The following is a 25,559-nucleotide window of genomic DNA, read 5'->3' as shown; positions in this document are numbered from 1 at the left end:
ACAGGAGAGCAAAATCCAGAGGGATGAGATTAGGAGACTGGGAAAAAGGGGACTGGAGACGGAGAGAGGGAAGTAGGAGACTAGGAATCCGAGAGAGGGGAACAGGGGTTCAAAAACTTGAGACAGAGGAGCTGGAGACCAGGAGCCTGGGGGAAATGAGCTGGTGATCGGGAGGCTGAGAGAGGGGAACTAGAGAGGAGGGAGTGAGAGAACTGGACCCTGAGAGTGAGGAAAAAATATTTGCATTGATGTAGCATCTTTCATGACCACAGTATGTCCCAAAGCATTTTACAGCCAATGAATTATTTTTAAAGTGTGGTTACTGTTGTAATGTAGGAAACGTGGCAGCCAATGTGGACTCCCACAAACAGCCAAGTGATAATAACCAGATAATCTGTTTTTGTGCTGTTGATTGAGAAATAAATATTGGCCATGAACTCTGGGGATAACTCCTCTACTCTTGGAAATTATGGCATGGGATCTTTAGCATGCACCTGAGAGTGGGCATCAGTTTAACATCTCGTCTGAAAGATGGCACCTCTGACAGTGCAGCATTCCTCAGTGCTGCACTGTAGTGTCAGCATAGATATTTGTGCTGAAGTCCTGGAAAGGGACTTGAACCCACAATCTTCTGACTCGAAGGCGAGAGTGTTACAAACTAATTATGAGGGGCCTGGATAGAGTAGACAGGAAGGACCTGTTTCCCCTAGCAGAGAGGTCAATCACCAAGGGGCACAGGTTTAAGATGATTGGTAGAAGGATTAGAGGGCACATGAGGAAAAACTTTTTCACCCAGAGGGTGGTGGGTGTCTGGAATTCACTGCCAGGAACTGTGGTGGAGGCAGAAACCCTCAACTCATTTAAAAGGTTATGCACCTGAATTGCTGTAACCTACAAGGCTACGGATTAGATGCTGGAAGGTGGGATTAGATTGGGCTGCTAGTTTTTTATTGGCTGAATGGCCTCCTTCTATGCCATAGTTTTTCTATGGTTCTGTGGTTCTAAACTGGATATTTGTAGAGGGAGAGGGGTAATTGTAATCTTGGGTGATGGTATAAAATGACGGGTATTGAATTCATTGCCCAACATACGGTTCACTCAAATTTCCCATCCATTGACTTTATTGGAAAGGAAAATCAGGCCAGGTGTATAATGGGTGGCATAGTAGCAGGAGTGGCTCATACGGCCCATTGAGACGGCCATTCAATAAGCTCATGGCTGATCTTCTAGCTCTTCTACCTTAACTCCACTTTCCTGTCCTATCTCCATATCCCTTGATTCCCTTAGACCTGGAGGTTAAAAGGCATGAACAATGTTGGAGGGTTGAGTGTAGAGAGGAAAAGTGAGATCAGGCCAGGGGTACATGAGCAGAGTGAGCCACAATATGACCTGCCTCTCAGTGCCCCTGCTTTCAAACTCGGTAACCTAAATATCTAATCTTGTACATCAGCACATATGCATATGTATATTTTATTAATACGTGGGATGTGGGCATCGCTGGCAAGGCCAGCATTTATTACCCATCCCTAATTGCCCTTGAGAAGTGGGCGGTGAGCAGCCCTCTTGAACCATTGCAGACCGTGTGGTGTAAGTACTCACACAGTGCTGTTAGGAAGGGAGTCCCAGGATTTGACCCAGCAACAATGAAGGAACAGTGATACAATTTCAAGTCAGGATGGTGTGTGGCTTGGAGGGGAACTTACAGTTGGTGGTGTTTCCATGCACCTCTTGCCCTTGTCCTTCTAGGTGGTAGAGGTCACAGGTTTGGAAGGTGCTGTGAAGCAGCCTTGGTGAGTTCCTGCAGTACATCATAGGCGGCACAGTGGCGCAGTGGTTAGCACCGCAGCCTCACAGCTCCAGCGACCCGGGTTCGATTCCGGGTACTGCCTGTGTGGAGTTTGCAAGTTCTCCCTGTGTCTGCGTGGGTTTTCTCCGGGTGCTCCGGTTTCCTCCCACAAGCCAAAAAGACTTGCAGGTTGATAGGTAAATTGGCCATTATAAATTGTCACTAGTATAGGTAGGTGGTAGGGAAATATAGGGACAGGTGGGGATGTGGTAGGGATATGGGATTAGTGTAGGATTAGTATAAATGGGTGGTTGATGTTCGGCACAGACTCGGTGGGCCGAAGGGCCTGTTTCAGTGCTGTATCTCTAATCTAATCTTGTAGATGGTACACACTGCTGCCACTGTGCAATGGTGGTGGAGGGAGTGAATGTTGAAGGTGGTGGGTGAGGTGCCAATCAAGCAAGCTGCTTTGTCCTGGATGGTATTGAGCTTTTTGAGTGTTGTTGGAGTAGGGTAGTGGAGAGTTCCATCACACTACTGACTTGTGCCTTATAGATGGTGGAAAGGTTTTGGGGAGTCAGGAGGTGAGTTACTAACCTCAGAATTCCCAGCCTTTGAACTGTTCCTGTAGCCACAGTATTTATATGGCTGGTCCAGTTCAGTTTCTGGTCAATGGTGTTGATGTTGGGGTTTCAGCAATGGTAATGTCATTGAACATCAAGGGTAAATGGTTGGACTCTTTGTGGTTGGAGATGGTCATTGTCTGGCAGTTGTATGACACAAATGTTACTTGCCACTTAACAGCCCAATGTTGTCCAGGTCTTGCTGAATGCTGTATGCAGGCATGAACTGCTTCATTATCTGAAGAGTTACAAATGGAACTGAAATTGCCCTATCATCAGTGAACATCCCCACTTCTGACTTAATGATGGAGGATAGCTATTGTTGAAGCAGCTGAAGATGGTTGAGCCTAGGACACTACCGTGAGGAACTCTTGCAGTGATGGCCTGGAGCTGGATGATTGACCTCCAACAACCACAACCATCTTCCTTTGTACTAGGTATGACTCCAGCCGGTGGAGACTTTTACTCCAATTCCCATTGACTTCAATTTTGCTAGGGCTCCTTGATGCCACACTCGGTCAAATGTTGCCTTGATGTCAAGGGCTTCATCTCACCTCTGGAATTCAGTTCTCTTGTCCACATTTGGACTAAGGCTTTAATAAGATTTGGAGCCAATTTGTCCTGGCAGAACCCAAACTGAGCATCAGTGAGCAGGATATTGGTGAATAAGTGGTGCTTAATAGCACTGTAGACGACACCTTCCATCACTTTGCTGATGATTGAGAGTGGACTGATGGAGTGGTAATTGGCCAGATAGGATTTCTCCTGTTTTTTGTGGACAGGACTTACCTGGGCAATTTTCCACATTGTCGGGTGATGCTGGTGTTGTAGCTGTACTGGAACAGCTTGGCTAGGGGTGCTTCAAGTTCTGGAGCACAAAGGTTTTCAGCACTATAGCCAGAATGTTGTCAGTGCCATAGCCTTTGCTGTATCTAGTGCACTCAGCCATTTCTTGATATTATGTGTAGTGAATCAAATTCTCTGGAGACTGGCTTCTGTGATGGTGGGAACCTCAGGAGGAGGCCGAGATGAATCATCCACTCAGCACTTCTGGCTGAAGATGGTTGCGAATGCTTCAGTCTTGTCTTTTGCATTCACATGCATCACACATTATTATTGAGGATTGGGATATTCATGGCCCCTCCTCCTCCTGTTAGTTGTTTAACTGTCCACCACCATTCATGACTGGATGTGGCAGGACTGCAGAACTTTGATCTGATTCGTTGGTTGTGTGTCTCGGTAGCACCACTAGTGACAGAGCTGACTAACTCCTGAACAACATAAACAGATGCATCTGCAACAGGTAGATTGGTGAGGACAAAGTCAAGTAGGTTTTTCCCTCTTTTTGGTAGTCTCACCACCTGCCACAGACTCAGTCTGGCAGTTATGTCCTTCAGGACTTGGTCAGTTCTGTCACTAGTGATGCTACCGAGCCACTCATTATGGTGGACATTGAAGTCCCCCACCCAGGGTACATTCTGTACACCTCAGTGCTTCTTCCAAGTGGTATTCAACGTAGAGGAGTATTGATTCATCAGCTGGGGGAGGGCGGTAGATGATAATCAGCAAGATTGTTTGACCTGATGCCATGAGATTTCATTGGGTCCGAAGTCAATGTTGAGGACTCCCAGTGTCACGCCCTCCTGACTGTACCACCAACTCTGGTGGATCTGTCCTGCCAGTGGGACAGGGCATACCCAGAGATGGTGATGACGGAATCTGAGGCATTGTCTATAAGGTATGATTCTATCAGTATGACGATGTCAGGCTGTTGCTTGACTAGTCTGTGGGACAGCTCTCTCAATTTTAGCACAAGTCCCAGATGTTAATGAGGAGCACTTTGCAGGGTCAACTGGACTGAGTGTGCCTTTGTCGTGTCCAGTGCCTAGGTCGATGCGGGTGGTCTGTCCATTTTTGTTCTTTTTTTTGTAGTGGTTTGATACAATTGAGTGATTTGCTTGGTCATTTCAGAGGGCAGTTAAGAGTCAACCACGTTGCTGTGAGTCTGGAGTCACATATAGGCCAGATGGGTAAGGATGGCAAATTTTCTTCCCTCAAAGACATTAGTGAATAGTGAATCTATCATTCATCATATCACAAGCAACTCATTAAATGCTGGGCTGTAAGATAAACAAATCACAATCCAACATTTTCCAGACATATCTGTATTCAAGCATTTCGATCGCAAGCTGCTGCAAGTTTCTGACTATTTGAGGGCTATTACCCGTGACAACACACACTTCTCTATTCAGCTCTGGATGCCAAGGTGTTTGCTTATCTGACTAATATTGATTGGGAGGATTTTCCATTTCAAAGCTGTGATTATTCCACTCTTGCTTTACTGTAGGGTCAGAATGAAAGCTGAACAATAGTCCTAATTAAAATCACTCACCACTAGTTAACTAAAGGGTCAAACCTCGCCTGCTGAGTGCTTAATAATCTGTCGTACACTGTACAGCCATAAACCTCTTTGTACAATATCCATCATTGGGCATGCGGAATATTTCATCCTACATTTCCTGGGCTGGTAAAGGCAGATGTAACTTCAGTTGCAGAACTGCGTATATAAGTGAAGAAGCAAACTGCCTCCAAAGGTGTCTGGAACCTGGTAATGTTAGACTGATATAATGTTATACTGATGTAATGCACTTGGTCGTGGATCAGTGGGAGGTCTCCTGCCTCTGAATCAGGAGGTTGTGGGTTTAAGCCCTGCCCCAGAGACCTGACAACCAAATCTAGGCTGATACTCCATTGCAGTTACTGAGGAAGAGCTGCACTGTCAGAGGTGCTGTCTTTTAGATGGTGCGTTAAATCGAGGCCTTTTCTGCTCTTTCACTTGGGCATAAAAATTCCTATGACACCATTCCAAAGAAGAGGAGAGTTTTACGTGGTGTCCTGGCCCAATATTTATTCCTCAACCAAAATCACAAAAAAAGAAGATGTTCTGGCTGCAGTGTATAAATTTGCTGCTGCTACAATGACTACACTTCAGTAGTACTTCATTGGCTGTAAAGCGCTTCGGGACATCCTGAATTTTCTGAAAGGCACTACATTTTCTTTTGGTCTGGTGATTGCCATTTTGTGTGTCTGTGAGGTTTCCATTTGCTATCCTTTATGGATTTTGCGCAGACTGCAGAAACGATCTGGGCCAGAAGTAGTGAAGCTGGAAATCTGTGTCTGTCAAACAACTGCAAGTTTTTTCCTTTCCTCGCCGTGTGCATGTGAGCTTGTATCCACCCAGTTCTTTGTCTGTGACCACTGATGTGGTTGGAATATAAGCTGGGGCTGCTGAGACTATCACAGAAATATAACGTCATTTACTCCACGGCTGAGGGAAAACTGCTAACCCATGAAGAATGAAGCCTCTGGCATTTAAAATACAGTCATATTTACAGCTGTTCCCACCACCCATATTCTCTTTCAATTGCAGGCAACAATGTTACCACAAACATTAAGTACAAATTGAAGCCAATGGAGCGTAAATTCAGGCAGAGGGAGTCAATCAAGCGTCTGATCTGAACCCGTCCCCTCCTCAGGGTGGCTAGGTTAAAATCAGGGGTTAATATCTCAACCAAAGAGCAGCGTCCTGATGCAGCGCTGAAGTAGAACATAGAACATAGAACATAGAACAGTACAGCACAGTACAGGCCCTTCGGCCCACGATGTTGTGCCGAACCTTTGACCTACTCTAAGATCAAACTACCTACCTACCCTTCATTCTACTATCATCCATGTACCTATCCAAGAGTCGCTTAAATGCCCCTAATGTATCTGCTTCTACTACCACCGCTGGCAGCGCATTCCACGCACCCACCACTCTCTGTGTAAAGAACCTACCTCTGACATCTCCTCAAAACCTTCCTCCAATCACCTTAAAATTATGCCCCCTGGTGATAGCCCTTTCCACTCTGGGAAAATGTCTCTGACTATTCACTCTCTCTATGCCTCTCATCATCTTGTACCCCTCTATCAAGTCACCTCTCATCCTTCTTCGCTCCAATGAGAAAAGCCCTAGCTCCCTCAATCTTTCTTCGTAAGACATGCCCTCCAGTCCAGGCAGCATCCTAGTAAATCTCCTCTGCACCCTCTCCAAAACTTCCACATCCTTCCTATAATGAGGTGACCAGAACTGAACACAATATTCCAAGTGTGGTCGAACCAGGGCCTTATAGAGCTGCAGCATAACCTCGCGGCTCTTAAACTCAATCCCCCTGTTAATGAAAGCCAACACACCATACGCCTTCTTAACAACCCTATCAACTTGGGTGGCAACTTTGAGCGATCTATGGACATGGACCCCAAGATCCCTCTGTTCCTCCACACGACCAAGAATCCTGTCTTTAAGCCTGTATTCCACATTCAAATTCGATCTTCCAAAATGAATCACTTCACACTTTTCCAGGTTGAACTCCATCTGTCACTTCTCAGCCCAGCTCTGCATCCTGTCAATGTCCCGTTGCAACCTACAACAGCCTTCCACATTATCCACAACTCCAGCAACCTTCGTGTCATCGGCAAACTTGCTAACCCAGCCTACCACTTCCTCATCCAAGTCATTTATAAAAATCACAAAGAGCAGAGGTCCCAGAACAGATCCTTGTGGAACACCACTGGTCACCGAGCTCCATGCTGAATACATTCCATCTACTACCACCCTCTGACTTCTATGGGCCAGCCAATTTTGTATCCAGACAGCCAACCTTCCCTGAATCCCATGCCTCCTTACTTTCTGAATGAGCCTACCATGGGGAACCTTATCAAACGCCTTGCTAAAATCTATATACACCACATCCACTGCTCTTCCTTCATCAATGTGTTTTGTCACATCTTCAAAGAATTCAATAAGGTTTGTGAGGCATGACCTGCCCCTCACAAAGCCATGCTGACTGTCTCTAATCAAATCATGCTTTTCCAAATGATCATAAATCCTGTATCTCAGAATCCTCTCCAATAATTTGCCCACTACCGACGTAAGACTGACTGGTCTATAATTCCCAGCGTTATCCCTATTCCCTTTCTTGAACAATGGAACAACATTTGCCACCCTCCAATCATCCGGTACTACTCCAGTGGACAGTGAAGATGCAAAGATCATCGCCAAAGGCGCGGCAATCTCTTCCCTCGCTTCCTGTAATATCCTTGGGTATATCCCGTCTGGCCCCGGGGACTTATCTGTCCTCATATCATTCAAAATTTCCAGCACATCCTCCCTCTTAACATCAACCTGTTCGAGCATATCAGCCTGTTCCACGCTGTCCTCACAAACGACCAGGTCCCTCTCACTAGTGAATACTGAAGCAAAGTATTCATTTAGGACCTCCCCTACCTCCTCCGACTCCAGGCACAAGTTCCCCCCACTATCCCTGATCGGCCCTACCCTCACTCTGGCCATCCTCTTGTTCCTCACATAAGTGTAGAACGCCTTGGGATTTTCCTTAATCCTACCCGCCAAGACTTTTTCATGTCCCCTTCTAGCTCTCCTAAGTCCATTCTTCAGTTCCTTCCTGGCTACCTTGTAACCCTCTGGAGCCCTGTCTGATCCTTGCTTCCTCAACCTTAAGTAAGCTTCCTTCTTCCTCTTGACTAGCTGTTCCACATCTCTTGTCATCCAAGGTTCCTTCACCCTACCATCCCTTCCCTGCCTCATCGGGACAAACCTATCCAGCAGTCGCAGCAAGTGCTCCCTAAACAACCTCCACATTTCTGTCGTGCATTTCCCTGAGAACATCTGTTCCCAATTTATGCTCCCCAGTTCCTGCCTAATAGCATTGTAATTTCCCCTCCCCCAATTAAATATTTTCCCATCCCGTCTGCTCCTGTCCCTCTCCATGGCTATAGTAAAGGTCAGGGAGTTGTGATCACTGTCACCGAAATGCTCTCCCACCGAGAGATCTGCCACCTGGCCTGGTTCGTTGCCAAGCACCAAGTCCAACATAGTCTCCCTTCTAGTCGGCCTATCTACATATTGAGTCAGGAAACCTTCCTGGACACACCTGACAAAAACTGCTCCATCCAAACTATTTGCACTTAGGAGGTTCCAATCAATATTAGGGAAGTTGAAGTCACCCATGACAACAACCCTGTTACTTCTGCACCTTTCCAAAATCTGTCTCCCAATCTGTTCCTCCATGTCTCTGTTGCTATTGGGGGGTCTATAGAAAACTCCCAACAAAGTGACTGCTCCTTTCCTGTTTCTGATTTCCTCCCATAATGACTCAGTAGACAAACCCTCCTCGACGATCTCCCTTTCTGCAGCTGTGATACTATCCCTGATTAACAATACCACTCCCCCACCTCTTTTACCTCCCTCCCTATTCCTTTTGAAACATCTAAACCCCGGAACATCCAACATCCATTCCTGCCCCTGTGATAGCCACGTCTCCGTAATGGCCACAACATCGTAGCTCCAAGTACTGATCCATGCTCTAAGTTCATCACCCTTATTCCTGACACTTCTTGCGTTAAAATAGACACACTTCAACCCATCATACTGGCTGCAACTTTGCCCTGTCAACTGTTTAACCTTCCTCACAGACTCTCTGCACTCTGTATCTGCCTGTTCAACAGCTACCCCATCCACTGATCCGTGGCTCCGGTTCCCATCCCCCTGCCAAACTAGTTTAAACCCTCCCGAAGAGCTCTAGCTCTAGCAAACCTCCCGCCCAGGAAGTGTCAGCCTTATTCATGTGCGCAAGTCCTGGAGCTGGACCCACCTGCTGGCCACAGGCCAGAGTATAACCGACCGAGCCAAGCTGACATTTGACCTTTGAGCACAACAGCCAACTGCTTATTAACCGATTATTTTGCTTTTATGGCCTGACTAATTAACCGGTCACGAGACAGTTACAGATAAGGGATTTAATGAAGAATTACAGAAGGCCTCTCTCTACCCTTTGCACTGCAAACCATGTGCCCACTAGAAACTGGGCCGAGGCTGCCCAAAACTGAAACCGTTATGCCTGACAGACAAGTTGATTGCTCCATGAGCTTTAAGACGGATTTTGGCTCAAGTCCCAAAGGTGAAAGGACAGCCCATGAGATCACTCAATCCCTCATGTGAACCAGCCATTACATTACGAGCTGATTTGCTTGGTATGTGCAGAACCTTAATGATTAATATTAATTTGGTGACATGATTTATAGTGGCTCAGCTCCAGTATCAAAACAGTGCACTGCTCCCAGCTGGTGGCTGCACTCAGAAGCAATGGGTCGTGGGTCCGCACCATGGAATCTGTAACATGATTAGCAGCAATTACATGTCGGAATATCAGAGACAAATTAACTCCACTCGTCAATCTGCTCCCAGAACACAGGAGAAGTTCATGTTTCTTCAAACTGCATAGAACAAAGAAGGTTCTATTCTCAATAGCAGTTGCTGCTATTTAATAGTCTAATTATTTTTACACAGCCCTCATGTGCAAAAAGACACCAAAATGAAGCTGTGGAACTGTAGCTCCCAGTAATGTAATGCACACCCGACAATCAGAGAGGATTCCTTATAATGCAGTCGTATTGCACTTGGCTAGCTCTGCTAGTGCGAAATCCTCGGTCTTGTGTATAAATGGCCTCATCCCACCTTACATCTGCATTGGGCTCAATCAACCCCACCTTGACAATCGTCTCACCCCAACCTTCCTCTACAAAGGCCTCACCCCACCCAACTCTACAATGGTCTCACCCAATCCTCCCTCTTTAATGGTCTCACCCCACCCTACCGCTTCACTGGTCTCACCACAACCTACTGCTGCAATGGTTTCACCCAGTCCTACCTCTATAATGATCTCACCTCACCCAACATCTACAGCATTCTTTGCTCAATCTTTCTAAAGTAGCCACAGATAAGATTCAAATGAATACTTGAGCATTCCTGGAGTTTTCAGCACCCATCCTTCTCCCCTGGAGTGAAATTCCTCTATTAATAAGGGAGAAAGTTCACTTTTCACATGGAGGCACGGGGCAGGGATGAGGTATTAAATGTGCGACGGAAACCACACCGACCAAATAGAAACTTATTAATTTCTTCATATGGAACACTATTTGAACTTTTTACTGGACATTGAACATAACTTGTTTAAAAGGACAGAGCTGACAGCTAAAACATGGCTGCACATTGCATTCTGAGAGATAGTTGAACAGAGAGACAATGGAAATGATCACTGATTCAATTAACAAGATTGGCCTGGGCAACAGTGATGATCCGTATCTTGTCTGTGTAACAGCCAGCACTCAACCGCAGCACCCCCCACCCCCCCCACCCCCCACTACCACCACCACCCCGCCACCGCTGTGTGTGCCTAGTAAGCTTTGAAGAATAAACGATCCTCCCCAGAAGATGCTGTTTCAAATAAAGAGTTGGTCACATGACTTACCTGCTGCTCAGACTGGGAACTGTTTGAATTGTGCCTCACAGAAAGGTTAGGGGCAGACTGCAATTTGAAGACAAAAGAGAAGGAAGGCCCCTCTCTCTCCCTGTCTCTCTCTCAAGCAAAGTCCCAGGGACCCACGGAAGCAGCTTAAGCCTCACGACAGAGGACCTCTTTAGCCCTCTGGTACCAGAGAAACAAGTTTGAAAGTGTGCACTGGGCCCCAGCGAGAACTGCAAGACTTCAACTCCAATCAAGGACTTTACATCCAAACCGAAAGACAGTAACTGAATTCTATTTATTGACTACCCTACTTCAATGGCCACCACCCCCCCCATTCTTTCTTCCCTTTGTATCTATTTGTTTGTGTGCTTATCGCGTATGCATGCTAGCGTGGCTGCATCGCGTATTTTAGTAATTTTAACAGTTAGAGTGGTGAGCTTAATAAACTTACATCTTTCTTGTTTAAACCTAAGAAAGCCTGTCTGGTTGGTTCATTTACAATTACAATTAGAAAGCAGACTCACTGAGGTGAAGCTAAAAACACTGTGTTTTAAAAGTTAAACACTGTTACGGCCAAACCAGGAAAAGGGCAAGAGGGGAGCCTGAGACCCCTTTCTCACCCGGTCATAACAAATGAATATTTTGCATCTGTCTTTACCAAGGAAAAAGATGCTGCACAGGTCATGGTGGAAGAGGAGTTAATTCAGACACTTTAAAGGAAGAGGTTTTGAATGGGCTTAAAGTTGATAAAGCACCAGGACCTGATGAGATGCATCCAAGGATACTGAGGGAAGTGAGAGTAGAAATTGTGACCATAATTTTCCAGTTTTCGCTGGGCTCAAGGGTATTGCCAGAGGATTGGAGAATTGCAAATATTACACACTTGTTCAAAAAATGGTGTAAAGATAAGCCCAGCAACTACAAACCAGTCAGTTTAACTTCGGCGGTGGAGATGATCTAGAAACGATAATTTGGGACAAAATTGATAGTCATTTGGGAAAATGCAGGTCAATTAAAGAAAGCCAGCTTGGATTTATTAAGGGTAAATTGTGTTTAACTAAATTGCTGGATCTTTTTGAAGAGGTAACAGAGAGGGTTGATGAGGGTGATGCTGTTAATGTGGTGTACATGGACTTCCAAAAGGTATTTGATAAAGTGCCACACAACAGACTTGTGAGCAAATTTATTGCTCATGGAATAAAAGGGACAGTAGCAGCACGGATACAAAATTGATTGAGTGACAGGAAACAGAGAGGAGTGATTAATGAATGTTTTTCAGATTGGAGGAAGGTTTGTAGTGGAGTTCCCCAGCAGTCAGTGTTAGGATCCTTGCTGTTCCTGATATATATTAATGACATAGACCTTGGTGTACAGGGCACAATTTCAAAATTTGATGATGATAGAGAACTTGGAAACATTGAGAACTTTGTGGAGGATAGTGTAGAACTTCAAAAGGACATGGACAGGTTGGTGGAATGGGCAAACAAGTGGCAGATGAAATTTAATGCAGAAAAGTTTGAAATGATTCATTTTGGTAGGAAGAACACAGAGCAACAATATAAAATAAAGGGTGCAATACTACAGGGGATGCAAGAGCAGAGGGACTGGGTGTATATGTGCATAAAACTTTAAAGGTAACAGGACAAGTTGAGAGAGTGGTTAATAAAGCATACAGCATCCATGGCTTTATTAATAGGGGCATAGAGTACAAAAGCAAGGAAGTAATGTTAAACTTATATAAAACACTGGTTTGGCCCCAACTGGAATATTATGTCCAGTTCTGGGTGCCACACTTTAGAAAAGATGTGAAGGCATTAGAGAGAGAGCAGAAAAGAGTCATGAGAATAGTTCCAGGGATGAGGAACTTCAGTTATGTGGATAGTTTGGAGAAGTTGGGACTGTTTTCCTTGGAGAAGAGAAGGTTGAGAGGAGATTTGATAGAGGCTTTCAAAATCATGAGGGGTCTGGACAGAGTAGATAGGGAAAAACTGTTCCCATTGGTGGAAGGATCGAGACCAAGAGGGCACAGATTTAAGGTAATTGGCAAAAGAAGCAATGATGACATGAGGAAAAATTTTTTCACACAGTGAGTGGTTAGGATCTGGAATGCACTGCCTGAGAGTGTGGTGGAGGCAGGTTCAATCGAGGCATTAAAGAGGCAATTGGATTATTATCTGAAAAGGAAGAATGTGCAGGGTTACGGGGAGAAGGCAGGGGAATGGCACAGGTAAAACAGGATGAATGGCCTCCTTCTGTGCTGTAACAATTCTGTGAACTGATGGCTCGCAAACAAAATCATGGAAATTCATGACTTGGAAACATGTGTTTTCCATGATTGTGATTTCTTTAGGGGGTCAATCATCATGAGGCATTCTTTCATTCTTCATCAAAAGAGGAATTTCAGGAGTTTGGTATTTTGGAACTGAACTTGTAGGAGAGGCTGTTTGCCTGAAGTAGCTGGCCAATTGCAGGAGAACAAAGCGTTAGACTTAACAATGCTTAATTCTGACATATTTTCAATGTCCTTCAGTGAAGCTCTATCAGTATTCTAGTTCTAGTACAACCTTCATTGTAAGGACAAAACTGATGTTCACAAGATAGCTTTCCCATTATTTGAGTAACCCGTTTGTTCTTTTAAACTTTAAACAGGCTGTTTTTGCTACCAAGTTGTAGTAGTTAGTTATTACTGCAACTAGTAGTCTACTAACTCTAGGTACAGCCAGGCACACTGTTTCCCATAACCAAATTCCCAAAATCACAAGTGAATTACAGATTAGGAATGACTGATTTATCTGGAATGACCTGAAGGCCCAATGATTAAGTGATTCCATGGTTTTTGCCTTTGTCTGAAAAACTTCCTGATCTCAATCCTACATTTGCCATGTACCAGTTTAACCCTGTGGCTCTTCCTCCTATGCTTGCAATTTAATTTAAAGCAGTGTTCTGGATTTATCTTTTCCACACATTAACCATTTGTAAACCTCCATATACTGCTCAGGAATATCATTTCAAGGCTGAAGAGCCCTGATTTCTTCAGTAACTCCTCATAACTGAGACCTCCCAGAAGAGGGAATCAGCCTAGTGGCTCTTGCCTGCTCTACATTGGTGACTAGAATTGGGTGTGGTGATCAATCCGCTCTTGTTGAGCAAAGCTGTGCCATGAGAGTATAAACTCATAAAGTACCTCCAATGTATCCAATGCCTGTCTCTCTGATATTATTCTTTCCACTTGCTCCACATTTCTCAGTTCATCGACATCACACTGTATACACGTGCTTTTGAAACAATTTTATTCTTTTTAACCGTACAGGTAAATGGAACCAGTAGTGGGGTCTGGTGACTTTGGCAGATTGGGATGCTTCCTATCCATCCCCTTCTGATGTTGTGGTTGAGGTCAGGTTAGTGAAGAACTGATCAGTGGAAGCATTTCGAAATGCTGGTGGACTCTCAGTGGGTTGAGTTCCAGCCTCTGAGTCTCCCTGGCTTTTATCTGCAGGTGAGAGAGAGAAATATAAATAGAATCGACTGCCACATGAGCTGGGATAATCTGAAAGCAATAAGCAGCTCTGAAGTGCTGGTAGTCTGTTACTACCTGTTTCTCTAGTGGTTTCCATGGTGAAAGTACAGTTTAGTTTGGAAATAGCCCACATAGATATAATGAGGGAAAAGGTCACTTTCAGATAGCTGCTTTCAATGAAATGTGTAATGGGCGGCTGAATGGATAGCAGCTACAGTCAAAATTAGCCCCCTAGTGTGCTCCCTAAATCCATCTGAGTCTGCAGCAGCCGTTGTGAATAATTATACAAATGACCTTACACCAGAGAATCAAATGCTGTTAGCATTTGGTCTGTTGTGCAGAAAGTGCATCGTGTCATAACCACTTAAAATTGGCTGAGAGCTGTCAACAAAAATTGCCCCTGGCCATTGTTGATGAGATTTGCATGAGTTCAGAACCATAAGAACTGAATTTTACCAGTGCACAAAAAATGTTTCACAGAATCATCAAATAATACAGCACAGAAAGAGGCCATTCAGCCCATCGAATCCGTGCCATCTCTTTCTAAGAGCAATCCAGTTTGTCCCACTCCCCCGGTTCTCTCCCCATATCCTTGCAGTTTTTTTTTCTCCTTCAAGTATTTATCCAATTCCCTATGAAAGCTCCTATTGAATCTGTTTTCATCAGCCTATCAGGCAACACATTCCCAATCCTAATCGCTCGTTAAGTAAAAAGGTTTTTCCTCATCTGCTGTTTTCAGATGCTGGTAGATTCAATGTGTAATTCTACAAATTTTAGTGTCTTTATTTCAGATTTACAGTTTTAGTATTTTCATTTTTGATTGCCTTTGCTCATCAAGCTAAAATATAACTACTCAGTTCCCAGGTCCTAAAGTCAACAATTGTCTCAATCAGTGGTCACTATAGTAAAATGGAAATGTTTATTGAAAACCCTACCTTGTTTCCCCTGATAACTCAATAGTTAATACATTGCCCAGTGTGGAACCCAACCCCGAAGACCAGAGTCTTCCTGTTTCAGTCTCAGTCTTTGATGAGTGAGCCAACCCCAGCTAGGGTGTGCTAGCAATTGGCTTCAGACTCCCAATGATCCTATTCTCCATTGTTATTAAGTGACCTGTGTTGAAAGTGCAATTGTTTATATATCAGTTGAGGGCAAATTCAGAATTGGCTAAGTACCTCAAGGCTCTAGTAGCCTGATTACATTCACTAGTAAGACTCATCCATTAAGAAAGGCTGTTTGGTTAAAGTTGATGAGACTGGTGGAATTGAAATTTCTAGGATAGTGGAAAAAAACCTCTGGAGTGACATAAGAGGCAGTTAGGTACATTGACAGGGGAATAGGTAAGTCCCAGTGTGTCAGCTGTGGCTCAGTGGCAGGCACTCTGGCTTCTAAGTCAGAAAGTTGTAGGTTCAAGTCCTATCCTGGAGACTTAAACACAAAACTTAGGCTGACATTCCAGTGCAGTATTGAGGTAGTGCTGCTCTGTCAGAGGTGTTGTTTTTCAGATGAAACATTAAACTGGGGTCCTCTCTGTCCTGTCACATGGATGTAAATGGCAGGGGCATTCCTCCTGGAGTCCTGGCCAATATTGATCCCTCAAGCAACATCAATAAAACAGATGATCACATTGCTGTTTCTGGGACTTTGCCATGTGCAAATTACCTGCTACATTACAACAATGGAATTGGCTAACTTATCATAGGCTAGGGATTGAACCAAGGACATTGTGCCATGTACAGTTCCCATAGTCGCTGTGGTCTTTCTGCAGGCACACAAACAAGAAGATTTGCTCCAGGAAAGAAGGGCAAAAGTAACCTACTTGTGAATTTCAAAAGCTTGTTGCTTTCTTGGACTCTGATTGTGTCAGAATGAGCTACTGCTGTGATGTTCTCTGGTTCTCCTCCTGTTTCATTGTGTTGTGACCAGGGCTCTTCCAATGAATTGGAGTCTATGCTTTCATTCAGGTTTGTCACAAAGTGTGTCATCGCAGTTCCTTCTGCTGGGTCTGAAACAGTGACGTTGCTGTCTGCCACTGGAGTTGGACAAGGGGATTCCTCACATTCTTCCTGGATCAGCAAGGTTGGGCAGGTCTCCCCGTCATTGGCGGGATGCTGCACAATGAACCGTGTCTTCTCTCGGGTGCCAATCCCACAGCTGTGGCTGCAGAGACCCCAGGAAGACCAGACAGAGACTTCGCAGTCCAGGGGTGTACCGGGGAAATCCTTTTCCTGTGAATCTGAAGGGTAACAAAAAAACCTTGTTACTGCTATATTACAATGTAATTGCATTCAGTGGTTACTGCTCAGTGCATGGCTATGCATTTTGACTTCACTTCCCAATGAGGTGCTAATCTGTTGCCAATAAATGCTGAAATATTACTTTGATACCTGGAATTATCACTTAAATTCCTAATCCACATGGCATAGTTTAACCCAGAGTTGTCAGATACATTATCCACTGGTCACATGTGGCTAATTGGGAATCCAAATGTGGCTAATTGGATTTCTGATTAGTAAATAAAAAATTAGTAATAGACACCGCAATTGGGCGTGTGATCTCGATATTCATTTGTATGCCATATGCATGTGATCTTTAAACTTTTTGTGCATTTGTCTGTAAAAGACTAAAAGCTGGTATTTTGTGAATGGTTGTGAGTGCTTTAGTTCCTTGGACACTGAATGGTGGTAGATAGTAATGTACATTTATCAGTATTGTCTGAGAGTGCGTAAGGCGTTTTCTACTGAAATTAGTGCATGAGGCTAAAACAGTGCTTCTGTAGTCACACCTGTCTTTTCTATTGGACAATAGTTCTTTGAAGAAGTAACATGCGCTGTGGATAAAGGGGAGCCTATTTACGTACTGTACTTGGATTTCCAGAAGGCATTTGACAAGGTGTCACATAAAAGGTTATTGCGCAAAGTAGGAGCTCATGGTGCAAGTGGTAACATATTCGCATGGATAGAAGGTTGGCTGGCTGGCATGAAGTTTGGAACTCTCTTCCGCAAATGGAAGTTGATGCCAGGTCACTTTTTAATTTCTCATGTTCCTAAATCTGAGATTGATGGATTTTTGTTAACCAAGGGTATTAAGGATATGGGGCAGAGTTTGGGATATGAAATTAGGTCACAAATCAGCCACAATCTCATTAAATGGCAGATCAGGCTTTAGGGGTTAAATGGCCCACTCCTGTTCCTATGTCATGGCTGACGGGTGAGCAGACGGGAGGTGATAAATCACTTGCCCACACCCTTTCTCACAAGATGTTTGGGATGGGGGGACCTAATATAAATCAAATAATAGGGACTGAGTAAAGAAATCATTTGGTTCTCCTGGAGGTTGTAGCTGGTGGATTAATTGCCTGCTGAGGTTGTTTGCTGATAACCTTGTGTTAATGTGTTGGTTTATGCAGGTTGTCCGATAATCCCTGGCTTTAGACAGCCCACCATTAGTGGTGCAGTACAAATACTAGTACAGCAGAAAGCATGTAAAGCTGCCCAATGTCAATGGAAGAGATAACAGTTGTCAGAGGAAAAAAAGATGCTTTTTTGTGGTGAATTTTCATACTCATCAGTTTTCAAATGCCAAGATTGGAAACACGAATCCAGGTTTTTGCACTCAATGTGGAATAGGCCCAAGTCAGGTATTAGGATTACCAACCCAGCAGGATTGTCCTGGGCTCTCCAGAAATTGAAGATTAATCTCCAAGACACTGATGAGAGCAACCAGGAGGTAAAATATTTTCATTTTATTTGAACATTTTTGTTTATTAATTCTAAAAATATTGGAGATGGGGAGAAAAAGGGCTGTTGGACTGACAGTTGAGAATTGTCCAATCATTGTAAAGTCTCTTCACTATCCACTTGGTGTGGGATAGGATGGGCAGGTTGGGCGACCAATGGCAAGGGCCTGGAAGGGGTGGGGGGGTGGGAAGACAAGGTGGTGGGAGATGCAAGGTCATGTGATGAAACCTCCAGGAATATAACCAAGCAGAGTTGGCAACCCTATCGGATATAGAGACATCTAGTTTGACTTTTGGCCACCCAGTCACCAGGTGAAGTGCCTCTGCTCCCCCAACACACCCTGTGATTTTGAGGCCCTGGCCTCATTTGCATTCGGCAGGCAAGCCTGACAACACAGCTTGCCAGATTCAGCAAAGTTAACTGGAATGGAGATGCCGCCAGGAAGGTAAGTTGTGTTTGGGGCGGGGGGGAGGGTGCAATCATGGAGGGAGGGTCCCTGAGTGGCAGTGGCCAAGAATATTTCTGTGGTCACCGGAGAAGCACTCCTGCTTGCCTTTATCGAGGCCCCTCCTGCTCCATGGCCCATGGAACTAGTCACAGACTGGCTGCTGCGAGTCTGACTAAAATGGCAATCGTGGTTCTATTTACATCATAGGGCCCCAGTTTCTATAATAAAAGTGGGCTATCGCCTGAATTAGAAGGGTGGTTTGGACACCCAGAAGTGAATCCTTTTTAAAATGGGGACAACCGCATCACAGGTGTTAACAGGGCGGTGAGGCTACTGACCCCAAATTGAGACCATTATTGCCCCATTAAGGCCAAGTGATGGGTAACTTTATTTAATCCCAGTGTCTCTTGTCAAAGCACTTGTCAGGCAAGAGAGCTCTTTCTCACAGCACCGCCCAACCCTGCCCCCAGCCCCCAACCTCCTCCCCGATAAAAAAGGGTGTATTTTTAATCCATACTCCCCCTGCAGCAGACCTTCACTTGGTGGGACTCCATATCAGGAACTGGGGTTGTGACTTCCTCAATTTCCAGCGGAAGTCACAGGCCCAGATTCCTGACTGAGCTCCTTGGCTCATGGTGTTCTGCCCTAGGAATGTTGAAGATGACAATCTAGGCTGAAGGGAAAAAAAAACCCATTCCCGCCATCAGTGGAAGCCAGTAAATCTCTGGTTTCTTTTAGCTCTAGAAAGTAACAGTGGGAGTTGCTGAGGAATTTTTTTTTTTGGCACCAGTAGATCGTCTGTGTTCAGAGCTGCAGGTTTAGAATTCAGTACAGCGTCATTGCTATGTGCATTGGAATGTACAGGACTGAAAAAAAAACCCAGAGAAGTCTGGATCCCCAGTCACTTTTCTTCATTCTACAATCGTCAGGCTTTTAAAATTGAATCTTGGTATCACTAAACACAACTAGCCAATTTATCTTGTTTTCCCTTTTACTCTTTATAGTCCTAGTGGTATCTTGGACTTCACGTTGGTCACACAATAAAAAGGGAAATGAGGAAGGTTTCACCTATGCTATGTTTTCCACTTTTTTGTGGTTTAACCACAGGGAAAAATTGATGAGTCTCAGTTTTTGACACAGTGAGGATTCACCAAGGAGGCAACCTGAGCCGTGACATCTTAAGAGAAACAACAGGGGAATGTTCCTGGATGCACTGAGTATAGCAGTAAACAGAAAAAGAAGAGAGAACTTGCATTTCTGAAGCACTTTGCACAACTTCAGGACATCCCAAAGTGCTTTACAACCAATGAAGCACTTTTTGAAGTGTAGTCACTGTTGTAATATAGGAAGCACGGCAGCCAATTTCAACACAGCAAACAGCAATGTGCATATTATTAATGAACATATTATCTGTTTTTAGTGATGTTGGTTGAGGGATAAATGTTGGCCAGGACACTATGGAGAACTCCGCTGCTATTCTTCAAAATAATGCTTTTACGTCTGACTGAAAGGGTTGACGGGCACTCAGTTTAAGCCCCCCATCTGAAAGAGGGGACCTCTAACAGTGCAGCACTCTGTCAGTACTACGTTGGGAATGTCACCTTAGACTTTGGGCTCATGTCTCTGGAGTGGAAGAAAATGGAGGAAAAAAACAAGGATCAATTCCATGGTCACACTCTTCTAGTAGGGAAGACACTTTCAAAGGGGGCACGAGCCAAAGGTGGAGCTGCAACATTATAGTGGCTTTCTACTGGGAGCTTGGGATCACAACATCAGGTTCTATGACCTCCACCAGCCAAATGGGTAATCTCATGAATTGACACTCTTGGTGCAAAAATTAATGGGTGGAAAATTGTAGGAATCCTGTATCCGAATTCTCAATATGTGATCCCAGTAGATGAAGTTCTGCATCAGGATGCCTTAAATTACCTCTCAAAAGTAAATAAATGAAATGTTAGGAGTCGACTCATGGCACCAAACATTGTTTTAGTTTCGCCTATCACAATGGCTGGCGAATTCCTCCGAACTGCTGCTTCATTACTTCACCGGAAGTGCAGTGCAAGCCCAGGTGAAGCTCAGGAATTTCCTGGCCAACGATCACGAATTGAGGAAATTGGAGTCCATCACGGCTTAGAGGGTTAAATTACAAGGGCAGGTTGCATCAACATGGCCTGTACTCCCAGGTCAAGGTGTTTAATATGTTAAATGGATTTAAAAGGCTAGATATGGAGAAACTATTTCCCCTGCTGGGGGAATCAAGAATGGGGGGGGGGAGGCTTCATCTTAAAATTATAGCTCGGCTGTCAGCAGCAAAATCGGAAGCACTTTTTCACACAAAAGGTAGTCAGAAAGTTGGAATTCTCTGCCCTCAAAAAGTCTAAGGATGCTGGGACAATTGGAGCTATCAAGATTGAGACAGATAGTTTTTTTTCTTTGGGTATCAAGGGATTATGGAGCTAAGGTGGGTCAATGGAATAAAGGAGCAGATCAGCCATGATCTTATCAAATGGCAGAAGGGGCTCAAAGGACTGAATGGCCTACTCCTGTTCCTATCCCAGTGAGTGCATGGTCCAGCTCAGATTATCACGTACGCTTTCTACTTGGGTTGTACCTACTTCCAGCCTCCTTCTTCAACGGCTTTTCAAGCACGTCATTGAAAACATCATCGGCTTTGAAGAGCACAACATCTGCCTTCGTCTCATTCTCAGCGAACGTCCAGTTGACCTGTGGAAGTTCTACCAAGTTTTGCTTTCTTCCTTGGGTTGCTTGTGTTTGCTCAGGTCCCTTGCCCGGTGCCTGACTGGACGAGACTGTGGAGCGCAGAGTGAACTCTGCGTGGCCCATTCTGGGCAGCGCTTCCAGGCGTGGATAGTAGAAGGAATTGGCCGGATGGGACGGACGCTTGGCTGTTATTTGGAATATTGTCTCCTGAGGGTTGGTGGCAAAGTTTGGAGATGAAAATGTAAATCCACTGTCTGTCCCAGCATCCCAAGGGAATAGATCCAATGTGTAGGATTCTTTCCACGTATTATTCTCACACAGGTTGATACTGTTGGCGCCAAGAAACCAATCTGGACTTGGAATTATACGCACCAGAAATGACACCTGAACAGCAAAGTGGAAACCCGGTTAGTTCCTCAGTCTTTGTATAAATTCAAAACTAGAAAGAAAAAGCCTGACTCACAAGGGTAAGGAACTGGAGAATCGCAACCTTTATAAATTTATGAAAAAATTCCTGGAGGCGAAATCTGCCCTGGGGGCCAATGCAAAACATATGGTAGCAAAGCAACAACGAGGAAAATAAAATTGGGTGGAGTGTAAAAGGGCCTGCCGAGTTGCTATCACCTATTTTGCGCAAAAACAATTTTTTACCCGCCCCCACCCCACCACCCCCCCCCCCCCTCATTTTCCTCCCTCCTGCCCTCAAGACACTGTGCCATCAGAGGCCATTTTAACATAACATGCCTGGCGGGATTGGACTGTGTCGGCCGCCCTTTTTACCCTGTGATGGGTTTTACCATTATCTTTAGCAGAGAGTAAGATCCGTTGCAGTTGTAAAATGGGCGGCCAACTTGAATGTTTCAGTTCCCTGCCCACGCGTTAGGTTGAAGTTACCCCTGTAACTGCCATTGTTACTGTGCCAAAGCTCTTAAAATGGCACTATCTGGTCCGATCATATTTCCCTGGCCTTTGCCTGTAATGTCACACTCTCCTTTTACAAATACTTTTCAGTTCATCTTTAATTGATGTTATAAGGATATATTTCCTGGTTACTCGACTGTCGTATCAGAAAATGTGATGGCTATTGATAACACGGCTCACCTGCCCCATTGATGGCGGCTATTGACACTGCAGCCAGCCCTGTGTGGCACTATTGACACTGCATGATTTAGAGTTAGGGGATAGGGTTTTAGAATCGTAGAAGGAGGCCATCTAGCCCATCATGCCTGTGCTGGCTCTCTGAAAGAGCTGTCCAGTTTCGTCTCACACCTCAGCTTTTTTCCCCATAACCTTGCAAGTTAGTCCTCTTCAAGTATGTGTCCAGTTACCTTTTTAAAGTTGCTGTGGAATCTGGTTACACTACACTTTCAGGTAGTGGGTTCCAGATCTTAGCAACTCTCTGTGAGGAAAAATTTCTCCTCATTTCCCCTATAGTACTTTTGCCAATTATTTTACACCTATGACCTCTGGTTACTGACCAACTTAGTCAAGAGGAAACACTTTCTCTCTACTTGATCTATGAAAACCCCTCATAAATTTGAACACCTCAGTTAGGTCTCACCTTCAGGTTATCATATTGAATCATAGGATGGTGTCATGCAGGCCCCCACCTGCCAAGAATGAGGCACATTAATCTTGCCACATGGACATTAAATTTCAAGTTGTTACTGGGAAGAAGAGAAGGCCTACGACAAGGGGTTGCCAGGCCCCTGGCTGGAAAGACATTTTTGCATATAACAGACAGTGTTTGTAGACAAAGGAGCTATCCCCTGCTCCAATACAATCCACAAACAGTCATAGTCAAACCAGTTAGTCACATGACTAACCTGCTTGGCAGTCTGGGTTTTTTCTGAATTGTAGAATTTGAACAAAGAGCCTGGCAGAAAGCTATTTGCTCCTGGACTGAAGCAGACCTCCTCTCCTGTCCTGTCTGCTCCCATCTCTTTCTCACGCAACTCCAAGACCCACCAAAGATACATGAACCCCAAGAGAGAAAAGTCTCCTACAGTGAACAAGGTTTAAGAAGAATACTGGGCCCCAACGAAAAGCAAGATCTACCTACAAAAGGATTCTACAGTGAGCTCGAAGAATCGTAACAACAACTCTTCAGATATTGCCTCAAACCTTTCTACTTTATTTTTCTTCTGCTCTTTTCTGTCTCTATTTGCATGTATGTATCATGTATGCATGTTAGTGTGGGCACGTCATGTATCCGTAGGTGCGAATGAATCAGAGTTTAAGTTTAAGTTTAATAAATTTCACCTTTCTTCTTTAAACTTAAGAAAGCCTGTTTGTGCTCATTTCTTTGCCTTATAATTAGAAAGCGGTGAACAAGAATTCAACAAGGGGGAGCTAAAAACACAATAAAACCTTGTTACGGTGAAACGAGGCAAAGGCTGAGAGGCAACCACTGGACCCCTTCTCACCTGGTTGTAACCATGGTTACAGCGTAGAAGGAGGCCATTCAGCCTGTCATGTTTGTGCCAGCTCTCTGCAAGAGCAACCCAACTAATCCCACTCCTCTACTCTTTCCCCATAGCCCTGCAATTATTTTCTCTTCAGGTACTGATCCAATTCTCTTTTGAAAGCCACAATTGAATCTGCCTCCATCACACACTCAGGCAGTGCATTCCAGATCCTAACCACTCACTGCATGTTGCCATTGGTTCTTTGGCCATTCACCTTAAATTGGTGTCCTCTGGTTAACAGTTTCTCCCTATCTACTCTGTCCAGACCCCTCATGATTTTGAGCACCTCTATCAAATCTCCTCTCAACCTTCTCTTCTCTAAGGAGAACAATCCCAGCTTCTCCAATCTATCTATGCAACTGACGTCCCTCATCCCTGAAACCATTCTCGTAAATCTTTTCAGCACCCTCACTAAAGCCTTCACATCCTTCCTAAAGTGCAGTGCCCAGGCTTGGACACAATATTCCAGTTGAAGCTGAACCAGTGTTTTATAAAGGCTTCATCATAACATCCTTGCTTTTGTACACTATGCCTCTATTTATAAAGCCCAGGATCCTGTGTGCCTTTTCATATACTTTCTCAACCTGCCCTGCTGCTTTAAATGATGTGAAAAAAAAAGAAAGACTTGCATTTACCAAATGCTTTTCATGACAACTGGACATCTCAAAATGCTTTACAGCCAATGAAGTGCTTTTGAAGTGTAGTCAGTGTTGTGCACATATACCCCCAGGTCTCTCTGTTCCAGTACTCCTTTTAAAATTGCACCCTTTATTTTATATTTTCTCTCCTTGTTCTTCGTACCAAAATGTATCACTTCAAACTTCTCTGCATTAAATTCCATCTGCCACATGCCCGCCCATTCCACCATCCTGTCTATGTCCTTTTGAAGTTTATCACAATCCTTCTCACAGTTCACAATACTTCCAAGTTTTGTGTCATCTGCAAATTTTGAAATTGTGCCCTGTACATCCAAGTCTAGGGGCTAGATTTTACAGCTCCTCCGACATTGGAGGTCGTGGCGGGGGGTGGGGGGGTGGGGGCTGCTGGAAAATGCCTCTGGCAAAGGTCCACTATGGGCCTCGATGTTGGGAAGGCCCGGCCCGATATTGCCGGTGGTGGCGAGGCCTCGTCGCAGCCCCCTGCCGCTCGGCGACAGGAGTAGAATTTAAATATGTAAAAAAATGCAAATTATCGAATTAATTACTTAACTGCTCCCGCCATCCGTCCTGCTCCAATATTCGTGTCAGTGGCTGGCATTCCCACACCTTCGGATCTCCATCCATGTGGGCGGACTGCCACCATGTAAAATTCAGCCTTAGGTCATTAATTTAGATCAAGAAAAGCCATGGTCCTAATATACTTTCCTCCAGTCCAAAATAAACAACCATTCACCACTACTCTCTGTTCCGTGTCACTCACCCAGACAGTGGCTACTGTCCCTTATATTCCATAGGCTTCAACTTTGCTGACAAACCTGTTGTGTGGCATTTTATCAAATGCCTTTTGGAAGTCCATGTACACTAAACCAACTGCATTACCCTCATCAACCCTCTCTGTTAACTTCATCAAGAAAGTCAATCACATTAGTTAAAGCCTTAACAAACCTCTGCCAACTTTCCTTAATTAACGCACACTTGACTGTTAAATTTGTCCCAGATTATTGTCTCTAAAAGCTTTCCCATCACCGAGGTTAAACTGACTGGTCTGTAGTTGCTGGGTTTATCCTGACACCCTTTTTAAAATAAGGTTGTAACATTTTTGGGTTAGCATTCACTGGAAAGGAGAAAGTGGGCAGCGTGTGTAATGAGTAGCCTCTTCTCTACTGCCAGTTTTGCACGCACTTTGATAGTGAAAATTAGCAAGTGTTGGCAGGCCAATCCTGTTCTCATG

General features: G+C 44.5%; 1 protein-coding gene across 1 annotated transcript in view; it reads right to left on the bottom strand.

Annotated features, from left to right (window-relative positions):
• Positions 1-14,081: 14,081 nt before the first annotated feature.
• LOC137380975 (spondin-2-like) overlaps positions 14,082-25,559 on the bottom strand; it is a 36,298-nt gene continuing 24,820 nt past the window's right edge. The window contains exons 3-5 of the mRNA XM_068053390.1: positions 21,096-21,585; positions 16,112-16,528; positions 14,082-14,265 (exon numbers count right to left, since the gene is read on the bottom strand). Of these exons, the coding sequence (XP_067909491.1) occupies positions 14,138-14,265; positions 16,112-16,528; positions 21,096-21,585 (1,035 nt within the window). The 3' untranslated portion in view covers positions 14,082-14,137. The remainder of the gene's footprint in view (positions 14,266-16,111; positions 16,529-21,095; positions 21,586-25,559) is intronic.

This window comes from Heterodontus francisci, chromosome 20, assembly GCF_036365525.1.
Source record: "Heterodontus francisci isolate sHetFra1 chromosome 20, sHetFra1.hap1, whole genome shotgun sequence".
In the NCBI taxonomy this organism is placed as follows: Eukaryota; Metazoa; Chordata; class Chondrichthyes; order Heterodontiformes; family Heterodontidae; genus Heterodontus; species Heterodontus francisci.
Note: the sequence above shows the minus strand (reverse complement) of the source record. Positions and strands in the feature narration are given on the sequence as shown.